This window comes from Pteropus medius, unplaced genomic scaffold, assembly GCF_902729225.1.
Source record: "Pteropus medius unplaced genomic scaffold, Ma_sr-lr_union100, whole genome shotgun sequence".
Classification (NCBI taxonomy): Eukaryota; Metazoa; Chordata; class Mammalia; order Chiroptera; family Pteropodidae; genus Pteropus; species Pteropus medius.
In genome coordinates this window covers 12,500,527-12,518,991 of record NW_024342473.1, presented here as the reverse complement: position 1 = coordinate 12,518,991, position 18,465 = coordinate 12,500,527, and the positions used below count along the sequence as shown (strand labels likewise).

Genomic DNA, 18,465 nt, shown 5'->3' with positions numbered 1-18,465 from the left:
GACAATTTTATCTTTGAAGTCTTTCTCACATACACAAGGCTGACAAATTCACCCACAGAGCTGCTAATGCGATCAGTCTAATACATTAATTGGTTGACTTCTTAGCTGAATCAAGAGTGAGGCAAAGAGAGGGGTGGTGGAGAGAAGGAGGGGGCTGGTGAAAAGAAAACATCTGGTTATATTTAATCTATGTTTAATGATTCTGCATAAGCAGTGTCTGTAATTTGTAACTCGCTGGAAAGCTGGTCATTAGAAAGTGTCAGTTCAATTTTTTACGAGATTTGAGACTTAACCAGGGCAGTTGCCATTAATAGCAAACTCTATTAGATCTATATGTGGAAAATACTCATTAGGCCAGTGGGTGATAAATCAGACATCGCACGATCTGAGAGTTACTCTTCGGGCTGCTTAGGTCCTAATTTAGACCCAGCCTATCTGTATTGATGGCTAAGTCTCTGATGTTTAATAAGTAAACCTCAACATGTCAGGTTGTGATTAAACTGTCCTACGAGGGGTGCAAGAAAATGAAACTGTCACATATGTTTCCCTAGGGCCCAAACTTCTCATGACCTCAAAGCATCATAGGCTAAACTCATTCGTACATATTAAGGCCCCCCATGCTTACAAAGATAGCCCAGCTCAGTAGTGATTATTCATCAAAAGACTCAGTTCCCCTGGGAGGTAGTGAGCTCTCAGTGGAAGTATTTAAGCAGCTGACAGATGAGATTCTTGCACAGATGACCTTCAAGTTGCTTTTAGCTCTGTTTACCTTAGTCTGAAATCCCTTTGCTCCTTACAGGTTAGAGTACAAATTCTTGCAACCTTGTGTTCAGAGCTGTTCAGAAGGCTCCAGACCACCTTCTCGGCCCCTTTCCCACCCCCAGTTCCTGCATCCTTCACCCATTCCCTACTGGACAGTCTCAGGTTGACTCCCCTGTGCTCCACCCAGCCTGTTTCCTCTACCTGAATGCCTTTCCTCCTCCTCTGCTTTTCAGGCTAAGGCCCAACTGAAGTTCTGCCAACACGGAGTTGTCCCCCAAATCCATGCTGCCTTGGCCTAACTAAGCAAGGGATGGCAAAAAACAATGGTATGTGTTACAGCCAGCTTCTACCTTTGCACTGGTTGTTAACTATTCAGGAATTCTGTGACTGGTGCTAAGCCACTGGTACCTTGGAATCAACCATGGTGGAAACATTTTATCATGGAAATTTGCAAATGTTACAAACCAGGGCTCCCCTCACCCCACCCCCGCCCCCCAGGGAGCCAGTTTTGCAGCATACCAATGCAAATAAGCTTTTCAACTCCTTGAAAAGCTTATTCCTCCATTTTCAACTCCTGTGGAGTGGGAGAGGTTGGCTGGAGTTAGTGTCTTAAAGAATTCTGCATCTGAGATGGGAAAGCAGGTGCTGCGGGATTAGTGATGTCAGCCTGAATGTGAGGGGAGAAGGGCTACAAAGTTGCCATCTCCAGCTGAAACCAGAACTGTCCCCTCTGAGCTCCCACAGCATTCTCTGCCTTTACCATTTGGCAGTCAGCATAAGCCATTTGGGGCCACTTCTTATGTGGACTTCACCTTTGCTCATTTCATTTTTTCATCCATTCATTTAGCATGGGCTTTGGAGTCAGAATTTGTTTCTCAGCTCTGCCACTTGCTAACTGTGAGATCATGGAGACTTGATTTAATCTCTCTGAGCCTGTACCTCTAACTGCATCATGGCTTTGTCTCATGCCCTGTGGTGCCTAGTTCTTAGAAAGGTAGGCACGAGCCTCGAAGAGGCAAGGAGCTGCCTCTACAGAGTATGAGAATCCCCAAAGCCTCACTTCCCTTCCAGGATCCCTCACCTCCCTGGCCCCCACCTTCCCTTGGAGACAGTACCTTGGTTGCAGAGGGCTCCGGAGAATCCGGGGAGGCACTCACAGATGCCACTCACGTGGTGGCAGGGCCCACTGCTGTGCACGCAGAGGGGGCATGGCTGGGTGCAGCCGTGACCATGGAACCCAGGGGGGCAGACTGGGGGTGAAAGGGATATGTGGTCAGCAGCCCAGGGGGCCCCAGCCAGCCTGGTCATCCTCTGATCCCACATAGAGATGAAGGTAGGCTCCACAAAAGTATGAGGAGAGCTACGCCCACCCCACACCTCAGAGGGTCTGTCCCTTTCTGCAGAGCGGAGCTGTGGTCTGGTCCTGTTTCCATTGAGGAGCCGGGCTGGGCTCAGAACATGGGGACAGAAAAGCCAAGGCAGAGGGAGAGGGGACTAGAGGGAGGGATTTGATGGAGGCTGACTCTGAGAGCCCAGCCTCTCTCAGGCCAGGACTAGTTTCAACTAGGAAGGGGCGAGGAGGATGGGCCATTTGGGGTTCAGCCTTACTTCTCTGGCATAAGGGTCCTCGGAAGCCAGGGGCACACTCGCAGCTTCCATCCTCTGGGGAGCAGGAGCCGCCATTCTCACAGCTGCAGGAGACAGAGCAGTTGGGGCCCCAGCGACCAGGCGGACATGTGCTATCACAGCGGATGCCTGTAGGCCAGATACAGACTCAGGTCAGTGGTAAGAGAAGTGAGGGCAAAAGGAAGCTTGGTAGGAAGGGGGCGCCATGAAGTATGACAAGGTAGAGACAAATACAATGTATCTGAGAATATGGAAGAAAAACTCAGCCGAGCCTTAGTTGGTCAGGGAGGGCTTCCAGGAAGAAGTGATACCATAACTGAGTCCTAACGGCCAATGAGGAGCTGACCAGGTAAAGGAAATCCTATGTGCAAAGAGCAGGAGGCAAGAGAAAGAATCATGCCTTGAAAGAAAAAAAAAAATAGTTCCCTGTAGCTGAACCATAAAGTATAAGATGAGATATGGCAAGAGATGAGACTGTGAGAGTAAGGGACCAAATCATGAAGGGTCTCCTCCGTTTTTGACAGCTTAGCTGGTATCCAAGGTTAGGCCTGAGAGAAACCAGCTATGGGACAAGTAAGTGCTGTTATGGGGTGCTGCACAAGCTGGAACATGCCCACCCTCATTAGCCTAGCAGCCACTGGTCCTCGCTCGGTTCCAGCCACCCAGCCTCAGGGTGAGAGCCAGACAGGGGGTGGTTTTTTTTCGATTCTTTCGACCACGATCCTCAACGCAATATGTATTTTATATCATATGCGCTCGCACATGTATAATAGAAACCAATGCTTTGAAAAATGACATTTACTGTGTGTGATGCACTCTGATATTTCCTCTGCACCATGATGTATTCTATTCATTAAGGGAAAAAAGCTAGTTGTGTCCCAACAAATGGATTTAATGACCCTCGGTTTGACAAACGGTGGCCTAGGAGGGATGGATGGAATTTCTCAATAAGAAAGAGGAGCAAGGCCTACACATTCTTTTTAAACTGAGAGAGGAAATATGTGTTGGGGTGATTACAGCCAAAGGCTAAGAAGGAATTTAAAAAGGCCTGAGGCTGGAGGCCTCAGCTCTGGGGTGGGGCTTGCTCTCAAGCCAAAAGGCTTCCAGTCTGACACACATTAATTAGGTTGAATGGACTGGGTGGGCCCTGGAGACCTATGTGGCTTTGGAAGGTGAATATCAGAAGCTCAGAGAGGAACAGAATTAGTTTAAAAATCATGTCTGCCTTGTCATAAGGACAGGGATTATGAAAAAGAGAAAGGAGGAGGAAGACACTCAGGCTCAGAACAGAGCCAGTCCTAGCAGCAGTGAGAGAACAATGGGACCAATTTAGTGGTAGGCTGGAATTGTACAAGCCCACCTGGGCTGGTGGGGAAAGGAGAGGCGGCAGGACAGCTGGAGAGAATGAAGAGGAAGGAGAGGCAACAGGCTTCGGTCATCCCCCAGTGCCTCAGTCTAGCCTAGGGCCCCACTCCCCTGCCCCAACCCTTGGGAACTCCCTTTCACAACAGGCTTCGGGCTTAAGATGCCACTCTCCAGAAAACAGGTCTGTGTGGAGGGAGAGGGGAGATTCTCCCCAGAGAATAAGTTATTTCCCCAGTGAGAATTTGGTGGCCACATTTCACCCCTTGATGAAGGTCTCACAGTAGGTGAACCCTGGACTGGCAGCATGGATTGACTGAAGGGGAACCTGGGGAAGGAGAAACTGCCTTACAAAACCCGAAGCCTGTAGTTGTTAAATGTTGTCATTTATGGCTGGCCTGACAGCGCTGGGTACATGGTAGCTCCAAATAAAGACTTGGTGATTATTTGATTCAGTAAATGCTAATTGAATAAACGGCTCCCTGAAAATGCAACCCTGTGTCTCCCATTCTCTTGACACTAATGTCCTGAGACCTTGGGCACCTCCCTTTCCCTATCTGCAGCACAAGCAGACCGGAGTAGATCATCTTCAAGGTCTCCTTCACTTTGAGAGGAAAAGCCATTTATGGTTATAGGCCAGCTTCTTTCAATTTATCTCAATAAACATTTAATAAGCATCTACTACATGCAGGGCAAGATGAATTAGACATGATGCCAGTCATCAAGAAGCCTATGGCTTATGAGGGCAAGGGGAAAGACACGCATACACTTAGGGCAGAGAAAACCCGGTGTTGAGCCAAGGCACAAGCAGTATGTCAGGGGCTGAGAAGTCAGGTGGGTGGGGAAGGCTCATTGAGCAAGAGGCTGGGTCCTGTACCCCAACCCCTTCCTATCTTTCCTTGGTCTCCTTCCGCATGATAAACCTCAGGACATCAATCGTTCCTCGGAAATGACTTCGGGACCATGTTTGGGGAAATTAGCTTTAGAACAGCACAGGCTTGGCTGAAAGGTTGTCCATCAAAGACAGAATTTCTGAGCACCAGATGTCATTAAGATCTTATCGGCTCACTTGAAATTAAGGCAATGAAAAATTAAAGTGGATTTTCACTTGGCTCTAGCTAAGAGTCTACGGTGCCAGTGTACCGAAGGGCAGGGAGAGCCAGGCTGAAGATACTGCAGAGGAAGCAATATCCCCGGCCCTGGGCTCTTCAGAGACTTTCTGCTTGTGGAGAACAGAGGCTGTTCAGCAGCCTGGTGCGAATTATTTATCTGAGGACCTACACCTATATAGCAACACCTATATTTCTTTCTCCTTGCTGTCCAACACCTTAGGACTGGCTAATAGGTTCCTTCATGTAGTATATCGTTATTGAGGACTTCCTGTATTATTGGTTTACATTTGCCGTGCTGTTAGCACTTACAGGTATTAATTCATTTAAACTTCAAAACAACCCTATAGTTATGAAGATTATAATTATCTGCATTTTATGGATGGAGAGTTCAGGTCCTGAGAGGTTAAGGGACTTGCCCAAGGTCGCAAACCCAGACAGTCTGGCTCTAGCTCCAAGTTCTTAACCACTGTGTTATCCCGTATCTCAGTGTGTGCCAGGCAGTGGATACAGTGGTGAACAAGGTGGACGTGGTCCCTGCCTCCACAGAGCTGATGGTGGAGATGGGGAGGCAGAATATAAACAAATAGTTACTCCAGTCTGAGTTCAGTGACGATTGAGGTATGTACTGCAAAAGGAAAAGTGTAGGGCATTATGAGAATTAATAAAATGAGTTCTTACGTAGTCTTGGCCAGGTTGAGGGGGTGGGTTGTAGCAGGGGGAGAGAGCCTTGCCAAAGGAAGTAAACTTTAAATTGAAATCTGTTGGCTGAGAAGGAATTATCAGGTGAAGAGATAGGGAAAGAGTGATCCAGGCAGGCAGACTGCATGTACGGAGGCCCGGAAGGTGGTTGGCCCATGTGGCTGGAGTGTACTGAGTGATGGGAGGGGGCAAAGGAGAGGAGGAGGAGTTGGGCAGGGTCAGATCATGTGGGCCCCAGGCCTCGATAAGGATTTTGGATTTTATATACGTGCCATGAGAAGCCACTGAGGCATTCTGAGCAGGGACTGATGTGAATGGATCTGGGTTCTGAAAAGTTCACTCTGGCTACCATGTGCAGAATGGATGCAGCTGGGCAAGAGGAGAGGCCCAGAGACCACATAGGAGGCTGAGGCGGTACCAGCTGAGAGATGGGGCCTGCTGGACCGGAGTGGTGGCAGCGGGGTGGAGAGAAGTGGGTCGATAGATATACAGGACACACGTAGAGAACAAGAGTCTGAGCCTGGGCTAGGAGAAAGTTCCTTGTCCCTCTTTCCACCATATCCTCTGCAAACACCTACATCTACCAGGGGTCAGCCTTTGTCTGATTCTTTACTAGTGTGCTGCTACCCCTTAGAAGAGAGCCTGCACTTAAAAGGTACTCAATCAATATTTGTGTACTTAAGTTGAATAACATGGAGAACTGAAGCCCAGGAAGTAAAGGGAAAGGTGCATATTTAGGAAGCAAGAAGTAGTGGCCAGCGACAGAGCAGTCCAAGGGAAGTAGGAAAATATCAGGAACCCAGTTTTACAGGACCCGGGTGCTGGCAAAGCAAATGGGGGTTACCTGTCCAGCCAGCCAGGCAGCAGCAGTGGCCTGTGACAGGATCACAGCCATCAGCATGACTGCAGTCACAGCGCTCACTGCAGCTCAGCCCAAATGTGCCGTCCTGTGGACAGAAGGGGAGAGAGAAGTGACCAGACCTAGATCCCCAGAACTTCACACACTTCTGTTGGATTTTGATGACAAAACTGAGCCACTGCTTCACAATGATATAGAGAGAGTAAGGTAGTGGCACAGTGGGAGCACTTTTTATAACAGGATCAACGTGGCCATGAAGCCACTCCAAAAAATTCTTTGGCCATATTAACAAGCATATGCGGTTTGTAAGGAGGAAGGTGATGGTCTTGCCCTACTTCTCAATGGTCAAGCTCAGAAAGCTGTAATGACGATTAATTAAAATTATAAATGAAAACGCCCTTTGCAAATTGTAACACATAGATCATATGTGAGGAATGACTGATTTATTGTTACTGCGGAAGAAGGTGGTGACTTAACATTTGCTGTGTGCTCATTAGGTATCAAGAGCCTTATACGACTCATTTCTCTTAATCCTCACACAAATCCATATGATGGTTCCATTACATTCGCAATTTAAAGATGAGAAATAGGGTTAGAGAGGAGAAGTATCATGCTCAGGGTAATAGAGCTAGAATATGGCAAAGCCAGAATTTGAACCTAGAACTGTAGGACTCATTCAACAATATCACATCAGTTAGCTTAACTTAATTTGTATCTTAGACTGAGATCCAGTGGTTAAGTCTAGGTGGTTAATGCTGGACAGTGCTTGGTTTAGCCCTCCCACACCCTGATCATAACATTATACAGTGCTGGAACCAGAAGGAAGCTTAGACATGATCTATCAAGGAATGGCAACTCTGATGGATTAGTAAGGGCTGTCCTGTAGCACTGTGTCGTGATGGATTCTGAAGCTGCCTTTGGGTCAGGTAAATATGCCAGAGTCAACTAATAATGTTTACCGAGAGCAGCAAGAGGAAAGGGATACACTATTACATCTGCCAAGTATTTGCCATTTTATACACAAGAGGGCTGAGGCCTGAAGTAGGAAAGTGGCCACAGAGAGGTTATGAACTAGGACTGAGACCTGATCCAAGGGTCCACCTGTGCTCTTCTCTGCACCTCTGTGGACCAAATAGCTGCAGGGAAAGGGCATGAGGGGACGCTGAGACCACTGGGTCCTTCCCAGCCCTGGGAACTCACCGGGCAGGGCAGCTCGCAGGTATCTCCCAGCCAGCCGGGGGTACAGGAGCAGGAGCCATTTGTGGGGCTGCAGGCCGCCCCGTTGGCACAGGTGCAGCTCTCATTGCAGTTCAGGCCCCACATCCCGGTGGGACATGGCAGGGTGCAGTCGAGGCCCTGCCACCCTGAGGAGAGGGAAAGAGGCTGTCACCTCTCTACTCGGGTCCAGCATAGCTTTCTGCCCACTAGCCCCAGCTCTGTACTGGGCATCCCATCCAAACTACCACTTCCGTGATCGCTAGGTTAGGACACACATTCCACATAGAGTCCACTCAGAAATATGCATGGCTGTTATGGCAAGGGTCCCCAATCCCCAGGCCACAGACTGGTACCAGTCCGTGGCCTGTTAGGAACCAGGCCGCGTAGCAGGAGATGAGGAAGCTAAGCTTCATCTGTATTTGCAGCCGCTCCCCAGTGCTAGCATCACCACCTCAGCTCCACTCAGATCATCAGGCATTAGATTCTCATAGGAGTACTGGTCCCTGGTGTCAAAAAGGCTGGAGACCGCTGATTAGGAGAGCTGGGGCTAGAATGCAAGTCTCCTGCCTGCCAGTTCTCACTGTTTTTGCTACGAGCCGATGACCCCACCTGGGACAGGGAACCAGCTGAAGTAGGGAGGGCTATCTCTGTCCAGGGTTGGGTCAGCCAGGTTATCTCAGGGCCCTTTGTTTTAGGGACAGCCTGATTTCCCATTCTGAGGCTGGTCACCGGCCTGTTTGCTCCCAGGCCCATTTCTCCCCTTTCCCTATTCTGTGTTACAGGGGCTGACCCCTACAGTTGCATGTCCCAGGCTCCCCCTCAGCTGGTTCCTTGATGGGTTCACCAATGAGAGACCTGGTCCACAGATGGACAGGGCCTCTGGTGGTGGCCGTGTCTCCGTGTTCCAGTACTATTGTGCAGTCTCTCTGTCCATGTCCCAGCTCCCACCAGGTGGCCCTCACTCCCAGGAGTGGTAGCAGCTCTTCCCACAGTTGCTAATCTTGGGGTTGCTCACCTTCCTTGTATGCTCTGTCAGCTCTTCTTACACTATAGTAACAAATCTCCTTTAATAAATTCCTGCTATTGGAGTCCCTGGCATGGGTTTCCTTGGCTGGGACCTGATGTTTAGGCTCCCTGACCCAGCATGTAGGTGGATGGAGCAAGAGCGGTCCAGACCCCTCGCTGGTAGTTCCCCTGGGCAGTGTGCATATCTGAGGGGACGGGACTGGGAAAGAAGGTACACTACCTTCTTTGCAGGTGCAGGAGCCATCTATTGGGGAGCAGGTGCCACCATTGTTACAGCTACAGACAGATGAGCAGTTGGGGCCATAGGTGCCTGCCGCACAGGGAACTGCACAGACTTCTCCCTGCAAAAAGAGAAGGTAAATTTTTGACCAAGGTTGCCCCATGCTAGGTGGCTGTGGTAGGCAGAATAATGACCCCCACCTTCCCTCTACCCAAGATGTTCCTGGAACCTATGAATATGCTACCCTACACGGCAAAAGGGACTATGCAGAAATGATTAAGGACCTTGACATGGAGAATCTTGGATTATCCAGGTGGACCCAATCTAATCATATGAATCCTTAAAAGAACCAAAAAAGTAGCCTTGAGAAGTCCTCTACCTGCCTGCCTTGACTTTGAAGATGGAGGTGGTGACCACAAGTCAAGGAATGTAGCGGCATCTAGAAGCTCGGACTGACCCTCATTTTACAGCCATCAAGAAAAGGGGGACCTCGATCTTATAACTCTAGTAACTGAATTCTGCCAAATGAGCAGGAAACTGATTCTCCCCTAAACCCTCCAGAAAGGAACACTTTGACTATATTCCACAGAGAAACCCAAGATTATGCGACCTTGACGAAGGGAGGCTCCTCCCCAGCCCTTTTCTCCTCCTGTCTCACCTGCGCTGGCTGGGTCAGTGAGGAGAGACTGAGAAGTGCAGCGTCCTGCACCAGAAGGTTCCACGGCTCCCACTCTTTCTTCTGCCAGTCCCTGGCAGGCCCTGACCAGCTGGAGTCTGCCAGTGCTCCCATACTCAGACAACGCTAATTTCTCCAGACTATAAATAGCCCATAAGAATATATTTAAGCTCTGCAGGCCTTGGCCCAGGTGCAAATTACATGCAGTTTATGATTTTCTCTGCATGAGTTTACATTGAGAGCATTTTCTGTCCTGGTGCCTTCATTCATGTCCCTAATCCCGGTCCTCCCAGGAGGCCTCAAAGGGCCTGTATGCCCAGCTGTGAGTCTGCTGGTGGGGCTCAAAGAGGACACTCCACCCTGGCCCTGCTCTAGGGGGCAAGATGCAGAGCACTGAGCTTGAAATACCTACTCCCCAGAATGCTGCGTCTGGGTCCCATAGTCTCCTAGCGCAGCCCATGCAGGGACATGGACAGTCACCTTGGTCTTACAGCAGCCTGGGAGACCACCAGGCTTGAGAGGATTTTCTGCTTCCCAGAGAAGGAAAGAGAGACTCAGAAAGGACAGTGGCTTATCTAGGGCCCCATGGTGTATCAGTGAGGGTGAAGGAGAAAGAACCAGACCTTCCTTCCAGAGTCAGAGCAGAGCCCAGTGGTTAGAGAACGGGCTCTGGTGCCAACCTACTGTGTGACTTTGTACAATTTACTAAATTACTCAGGGATTTGGTTACTCCATCTGTGGAATGGGAATAATAACATCCCTACTTGATAGGATTATTAGGAGGATTAAATTAGTTATCATATGTGAAGTAGACAGAGGAGTGCCTGGCAAGTAGAAAGCACTATAAAAGCTATTATTACTGCAAAGAAATAGTGTATTCTTAGGAAAAGAATATACAAACCCTCCAAGGTTTTAGAAGAAGGCATCTCTGAAGAACAGATCCATCTCTTAAGGAACAAAGGGGCAGGCACAGGAGAGGTGACTCACCTTTCTGCCACCTCCTCCAGTCTGGCTCCCTGACTCCCCTCATCATAGATGAACAGGCTGGAACCACCACTCACCAAGGACATGGTCTTGGGGGATGGAATGACTACTCACTGAGGGGCTACTATGTGCCAGGAGCTGTTCCGAACAGCTTCCTATTTGTTAGCTCCTAATGGAAAAAAAGTAAAGTCCAAATGGGGAAGCGGGCAGTTTCCAAAGTGCATAGTTCTGTCCTGAAGGAATGTGAGCTCAGTACAGCTAACTACGAGCATGTCCCCTCCTCCGCCTTACTGTCCTGATCCCGACCTGGTTCAAACTCTTCAACAAGCATAGGGACTAACAGTTAAACTTTCTGTCAGATTTCCTACCTTCTGGCCTCCGATCTGAGAGTCAGGGTGTGCAGTTGATTGGCCATCTCTGGTGACTGACATGCAGAGCAAGCCAGTAATAGCCTAACTTCTTGCCTCAGAGTGGCCCCTGGCCAAGGTCTGATGATACTCAGGGTGACCTAGTGCAACCTTCCCAACACACAGAATATTCTCTCACCCACACATCTTCCTGGTTTGGGACACCACTAGCAGGTGTGGCATCTGAGTCTGCAGGAGTCAGTATCTATGCCTGTACATGCTTAGGTAGTCAGCAGACACACCTGTGAAAGGGCTCAGTGTGTTTATCTCTGGGGCTACCTGTTTATCCATCTGTGTGGATTTGGGTATAAATTTGTGACTCCTTCCTGTCCTTCCCTCCTAGCATGTTTCCTCTTCAGCCCCCCAGCCCAAAGCTGGTGGGAATTGGGCATACACACAGCCATTATCATCCTAGCACACTGGGGGTCCTGGTGGGCTCACTTGCCTGTCTTCACCCTGGGTGGATATGGGGATCTGATTTTATTCACATCCAGATTCTCAGGGCTTGGACCCTGCTGGTATATAATGGGCTCTCAATAAATGTTGTTTAATTGAAATGAGATGTTTGTGTGTACATGCTGGCTTCTACTGTGGACAGAACCAGAAGGACTGGGCACTTTCCATATGCTTTCTCTCTCACTCCAGGCAATTCAACAAATGTTTGCTGAGTGAGGGCCAACTCTGAGCCAGCCCTGATCGTGGGTTCCAGGGGCGCACTGGAACCTGAAACTTGTCTCTATCCTCGGCAACTCCCAGGCAGTGCCCGCATTCATACTCATGCCTGCATGTTTATTTACTGTCTCCCCAGTTAGACTAGAGGCTTCATGAGAACAGGGGTCTTATCTGTTTGGATTGCCTAGTATCTCTAGCTCAAAACCTGCTACAGAGTGGAGGTACTCACTTATGTTGAACAAATGAGTAAGGGGCCCCGGTGGGCTGGGGTCCTGTGGCTCCCATCATACACAGGAAGCTGAATATTGTCTGTTCTAAGGATGGGTCCTATGCTACCACTCTGACTCTAGGCCTCCGTCAGGGAAAGCCGGGCCAGATCCTGGTCTATGGTTCCATTCCACACCCCACCACCTCCTGCCCAAACCCTCTCTGGCCAGGCTGAGGGTCACAAGAAGTACAGCCAGAAAATTACCCTGTTGGCCTCTAGCGCATCCACTCAGGAAGACAAGATCTTCTGAGCTGAATAGGATCTTAGAGATGATCAAAGCCATCATCTTCATGCGGAGGAGACTGAAAGTCAGAGTGAGCCCATGCGGCAGAGCTGGGACTTACAGGCTGGTGCTCCTCAGGGGACTGGCTGCGGGGACTGCCTTACCCACCCCCTTATCCCAGCCCAGCACTTGGCCCGGCCCAGCCCTGAATTCGTATCTGTCGATCTTTTCACATTCCTGGAAAAAGGACAGGATGAGAGCCCAGGATTGTGAGCTCAGATCAGTGATGAAGCTGGGGAGTTTGCAAATGACATCTCACATGCTTCACGTAGCCTAGTACTTCTGCCCACTCCTTCAGCCAGGAGTACCCTATGGCCTTTTACTGAAGCTGTTCTCCAAGCTGTCCATCCAGAATTCCTATACGTCTTACTGCTAGAAAACAGTCTTCTCTTCTGACAGACTCATATTCATGCTAGGTAATAGACAGGCCTTGGTTTTCTTATCAGTTACATGTGGCTGTTGAAATCAATCAGTCTCCTCAGCTTTTCATCATTAAGAACCCCTGTTAGCATCCTTCCTCTACGAAGCCCTCTCAATTCAAAAGACACTGCTATCATTCTGTGGTATTTAAGGCTAGTTACATATTGAACAGGTACAATTTGGCCAGTAACCACCACATGTCACGTGACTCTGGTGGCAGCATCTTGTCCACCAACCATGACCTAGAAATTCCCATGATGTCACCTACAACCAATCAGCTTCTGATCAGTGCACACTAACTTGGGATATCACATAGAGTTAATTTAATTCTAATTAAAAGCAAAAACAAAACAAAACCTCCGTGTTTTAGTCAGCTTTATCACAGATAATGGAAGGTTGCCTGTAGGCTTTGTGAAATATTCAAAACTGCTCTTGGCTACCTGCTGCAGCCTTTGCATGTGTCTGGCTGGGAACCACTGGCTGAGACATCTCTAAGGGCCCTTCAGCTCTGACTCCCTGAGAATTTTCTTGCCTGCAGTAGGGATCTTGAAGGAGTGAGGAACGGTGGGAATGTAGTCCGAGAGGTAGAAGCACTTCTGGACCTCTAAGAATCACACCAGCTGGGTGGCCGCCTACTCTGCTAATGCATGGCCTAGAACTGGCCACATGCCCACTCCTAATGATAGGGGGACAACTCATTATGCCAGAGCTAGAAGGGATAGTGGGAATCGCTTGGTCCATAAGCCTTGTTTTACAGGTGAGGAGACTGAGGCCAAGAGAGGGAAAGCAACTTGCCCAAGAACACACACAGCCTATGCTACTCAGAGGTGGGTTTGGACCTCGAATCTCCTGGCTCCCATTTCAAGCACAGATGCTAAGAGCCCAGATGCGGTGAAACGCTGGGATAGCCTATGCTGCTGTGCTTGAGTCAGCAGCACACTCACGACCTAAGCACACAGCATCCAGAGGACACGGCTTTGACCTAGAGAAACGGCCACCTGCCAAGGCTCAGATATCTGGCTCTTTCTCAACACTTGGAAGTTGATGTCTGGGTATTTTTATATCCTTATCCATCCTCATTTCACTTCCACAGCCCACTCCCCCCCAGCTCAGGAAAGGGAGCTTTCCACCTTCCACAGGGGCCGGTCCCTGAGGTTCCCTCTTCTGCTGGGGGGAGCCTGCCAGTCTTACTCAAAGTCTTTATTTTGTGAATGGAGGATGGATGTGAACTCTTCCTCCCATCCAAAGGCCTGTTAATTATAGATGCATTGGCTATTAACATCCTGAACTTGATTTGAAAGAGCTACTGGCAGAATGGAACCCCAGGAGCCTGTCCTGCTAAAGAGATGCAAATCTGCCCCACTAGCCTTCACCAGCCTCCTTGCACAACATGGCAACACAGGCCCAGACCTCGGTGGGTAATGAGTTATATGTTCTATTAAATTTGTTTCAAACGCTGTTTATTGAATTTTCTCCCCTGCAATATGCTGCTTTGTAGTTTGGCCCTGTTTCGGAAAATTAATCAACAGCTGGGCTTCTTGTGTTGATCATCCATTTTCCTTGCAATGGGCAGGAGGTTAATGAGTATTTTTTGGAGTGAAAGAAGCAGAAATATGGAAAGTGGTTGACCCTCCCTCACACAGAAGTGGGAGGCAATTGTGCAAGCTCGTCTCTGGGTCCCATAAATATGTTCTGTGGGTGGGAGGCAGCGTAAACAGAGTAGAACTAGGTTTTCTAGATCTAAGCCACAGTGGTGGGTGTGCTCCTACCAGTCTGTGGGAACTCAGCAGAGAGGACTCTCGGAAAGGAACTAGGAAAGTTGCCTTGGTCCATGTGTCCTCTTGTTGGAAAAGTAGAGATGGTTTAGGCAAGAAAGGGCCTGGACCTGGAGTGAGAGTACCTGGGTTTAAGTAAGGCAAAAGCACTGGCTCAAGGCGACTTGACCTCATTTGTTCATCCACTTAGTCCATAAACATTGGTGGAGCATCTACTACAGACCAAGTACCGTGATGGGGCCTGGGTCTCACTAACCATTACACTAGACTAGATGTGGCCTCAGGTCCCTTCCAGCTCCCATATTCTTCACCTTTCCCCCTGCCCTCCCACTTCCAGAGCAGGTTTCCCTGTTATTTGCCCCTTTGTGGCACTTATCACAATTGTAATAAATGTTTAAAAAGTTAGCTCTTATCCACTAGATTTTAAGTTCCATGAGGTTAAAGTCTGGGTCTGTTTTATTCAACCTGTAGCCCTGGCCCTAGCACAGTGATGCACTCACAGTCAGTGCTCAATGCATATGTAATGAATTAATTCAGTCATTTGGGAGATGTTTTTTTAAAGCACTAGTATGTGTCAGACACTGTGCAAGGCCAGGGGATACACATGGAGCAGAACGGATCTTGTCACTGCCCTCGTGGAGTTTACCATCTAGTGGCTAGAGGTAGGTAGGGCACAAGATGAGGTCGTAGCACAAGAGGGGCACAGGCTAGTTTTCTCCCTACTTCCAGATGTTCTGCAAGCAGCCATTGGTGGCCTCCCTGAGCCTCTGGTTGCTACTGTTCCCCTCTCTCTCCTCCTACTCCTGGAGTTTCAGGGCTAGCAATGCAGGCTGATTTTGGTGTCTAATGTCATGTCAATGCCAGCAGCACACATGTGGAGTGTGCTTTACTGTTTACAAAGCCCCTTGCCGGGCAAGTGTCTGCTCTGCCACAGAGAGTACCAGCAGCATTCCCCCCGCCCACTCTTCTCATTCACCCCCAGTCCCAGTTTCAAGGGCTTAGGCAGTGGGACTCCCAGGTGAGGAGCCTCATTTGTGATTTTCCAGGGAGAAAGAGTGACACGTGGCCCACAAGGCAAGGAAAGAACAGCTTGGACCGAATGCCAGCCACAAAGGCCTCTCAATGCAGAGCAAACCTCACTGGACCTAATTAGTGTGTCACTGATAAGGCAGCAACTGACAGTGAATGCATGTTGGGGAAAAGAAATTCTGCATAAGGCATGAGGAGCAGAGGGCCAGAGAGACAAGGAGAGAAGGACAAAGGCCACTTGTCACATCTATCCCTACCCTTTCCTCTCTATGCAGAGTGGGAAATGCTCAGAGCTCTTGGGGCTGAGTCATTCTGTTTGACTCCCAGGAGGGATGGGTAGAGAGCTGAAGGTTAGGCCTGGAAGCCCTAGGTCTGTTCAAAATGAATAGGCTGTCAGTGACTTGAGACTGTTGTGTACAGTTGTGTAGGCTGTGCACTGTACAACTCTGGAGGTGCCACTCACATGACAGTTACTATAGTTTGATGTCTGTGTGTTTTTTATCAGTGGTGTGTGACAGCTGTGGGGTAAGTTTAGTATCTGCATGTTGGACTTTTGAGTCGATCCTAGCCTTACAGCCCAAGGGTGATTTGATCATGGTGGCTGTGAGTGTGGTGCTCACGGTATGGACATGCTGGGTCCACATTGTGGGGGTTGGATATTTTGTGTGTGTGTACATGTGGGTTGCAGAACTCAGATCCTCTGGAGTAGTAGCTGGGTGTGTGGGCCCAGGACAGTGGCCTGCAGAGCCAGAGTCTGACTATAGAGACAGTGACAATGTCCCAAGTAGGAACCAGATTCTAGAGTACAGAGGGTCCTGCAGAGGCCAATGGGGGTCGTTTACTAAGGTCCAAGCAAAATGTGGCACACTCATGACTTAGGGGATGCTGCTAAACTACCTGTGCATTTATTCCACGAATCTTTACAACCCAACTTTGTGCAGGAGAGTTTGTGCCAGGCCTGGGAGTGGGCTGGGGTCAGGAGGGTGGCAGGAAAAAGGGTAGAAACACAGGGATAGATCAGATAGACCTGTCCCCTAGCAACTTTCTGTTTAATACAGAAACAGAAACATCTTTTAGGATAGAAACATCCACAAAGTGCCACTAGAGTGGGTTTGCCAGCATCGGGGCTGAGGAACAGCAGTAAGACAGTACCCTAGAGGTCAGAATGGCCCAGGCAGGAAGGCCTGTGAGTGCCAGGCTCCAAACTTTGCCCTAAAGACAAAGGCGGATCCCAGAGATCAGGCAAGAGACTCAGTATTCTGCCTATTTTAAGAAACCCCTTCCTGCAAGGTAGGAGTCTGGGCTATTCCTTTCTGTCTGAGAGAGGCTGGGAGAGTCCAGACTTAGGCAAATCCAATTGCAAACCGATTGTGGAATCATAAAAAAAAAAAAAAAATACAATCTAGACTGAATGCAAAGAAAGCTCAGAAGTTGAAACCCAAATAGCTTTTACCAGGGAAAAGAACAAGAGGGTTATGGGAAAGGTCAGCCTCTGTTGTCCACAGGATCCATCCCTCCCACCCCCAAATTCTGTAAAATTATCCAAGTCTTAATAAAGCTGGCTTCCTCTGGATTTTTCTGGCTCCTGGAGGTTTCTCAGCCAAGTTCTCATAGAACACTTCACTACACATAATGTGGGCCTTCAATGTGCTCCCCATTTATGGCCCAAGGCTTCAGGGGGGCAGATTTGAAGGGAGCTTAGTTCAGATCAGACCTCCCTGTAGGAAGGGACAGGTAGCTTCTGGCCTGGGGCAGAGCCTATCTAGGGCTGTGGGGTCCACAGGGGCAGAAAGAAAAGGGGAGCAAGGCCTCAGAGGGAGATGGGGCCGGAGGGGTTCTTCTGGGCAGCATTTGCCTGGGGAGTGACTCAGCCCTGGGCTTAGTGAGGAGGGAGGAGATGCTCAGAGTTGTGCAACCTTGTAGAGCCTGTTTCTGTGTGTATAAAATGGCAACAGAGGGCTGTGAGAACTCAGGCGATAATGGATATGAGAGCATTTTGCAGTGGAAGAATTGTGACACAGATGGGGGTTCTGGTGATGACTGGGTGCTCCACCCACACCACCACCTGAGCTACCTGACAGATTGCCCTATAGTTTGAGGTCACTTCCAAACTCAGCTTTTGTGGCTGGAGCACCCCTGCTGCTATGCTTAAGGTTTCATCCTGGTTGGGGGCAGTGAGGATCACTCTGAGTTTGCTCACAGAAGGGGCAGGTCACAGAGAAGTAGCAGAAGGCTGTGTGTCAAGCCCATGAGCTCTGAAACCTGACTACTGGGTTCAGGTCCTGGCTCTGACACTTATGGGACCTTGGGCAACTTATTTTAATTTTTTCAGCTTTATTTGGGTATACTTTGGGCAAGTTACTAACCTCTCTGTGTTTCAGTTTCCCTATCTGCAAAATGGGCACTATAGTAGAACTTTTCTCCAAGGGTAGTGGTGAAGATTAAATAAGTTGATATACATAATATTCTCAGAATAGTGCCTGGCCCGGAGGAAGTGCTATAAATGCTTTAGGCATTTGGATTATTACACAAGGTCCAATAAGAGCCTAGGCCCATTGCAGATGTAAAAAAGATACTTAGATTTATCTGCTCTGCCGCTTTCACAGTGCTTGCCTTGTTTCACCCACAAACCATCCTGCAAGGTTGAGTTTCAGAAGTGACCTTCCCTAAGTCACCCAGTTGGTGAGTGGCAGGGCTGAGATTCATGACTCAAAGCCCTCCCATAGCTCTCCCCATTCTGCCAACCAGCATCTCCTGAAGAACCATGGGGGGTGATGGGGACCAGTATCCACTGAGCACCTACTGCTTGCTGTATTCTCAGACCGAATGTCACCATCTCCCTACTATGGAGGTCAAACGCAGCACCATTTTGTCACGCCCCTGCTCAAGACTGCAACAGCCCCCCTTTGCCCGCTGAATTCAGCAGGAACTGGCATGTGGGGGCCCAGCTCGCTCCTCCTCCACTATTTTCCTTCACTTTCCCCACACCCCAGCTAATCTGGGCCGTCTGGGCCTGAAGGCTGGGGAGCCCCTGCTGGGCTTCCCTGTGCCTGTCTCAAAGAATTAA

The 18,465-nt window shown here is 49.1% G+C and overlaps 1 protein-coding gene across 2 annotated transcripts in view; it reads right to left on the bottom strand.

The window, feature by feature from the left end:
- Positions 1-18,465, bottom strand: part of MEGF11 (multiple EGF like domains 11) — a 318,172-nt gene that overhangs the window by 22,184 nt on the left and 277,523 nt on the right. For both annotated transcript variants that reach the window (XM_039865256.1, XM_039865257.1), the window contains 5 exons: positions 8,885-9,005; positions 7,621-7,784; positions 6,406-6,508; positions 2,371-2,517; positions 1,878-2,012 (listed from right to left, as the gene is read on the bottom strand). In XM_039865256.1, coding sequence (XP_039721190.1) covers positions 1,878-2,012; positions 2,371-2,517; positions 6,406-6,508; positions 7,621-7,784; positions 8,885-9,005 — 670 coding nt within the window. The remainder of the gene's footprint in view (positions 1-1,877; positions 2,013-2,370; positions 2,518-6,405; positions 6,509-7,620; positions 7,785-8,884; positions 9,006-18,465) is intronic.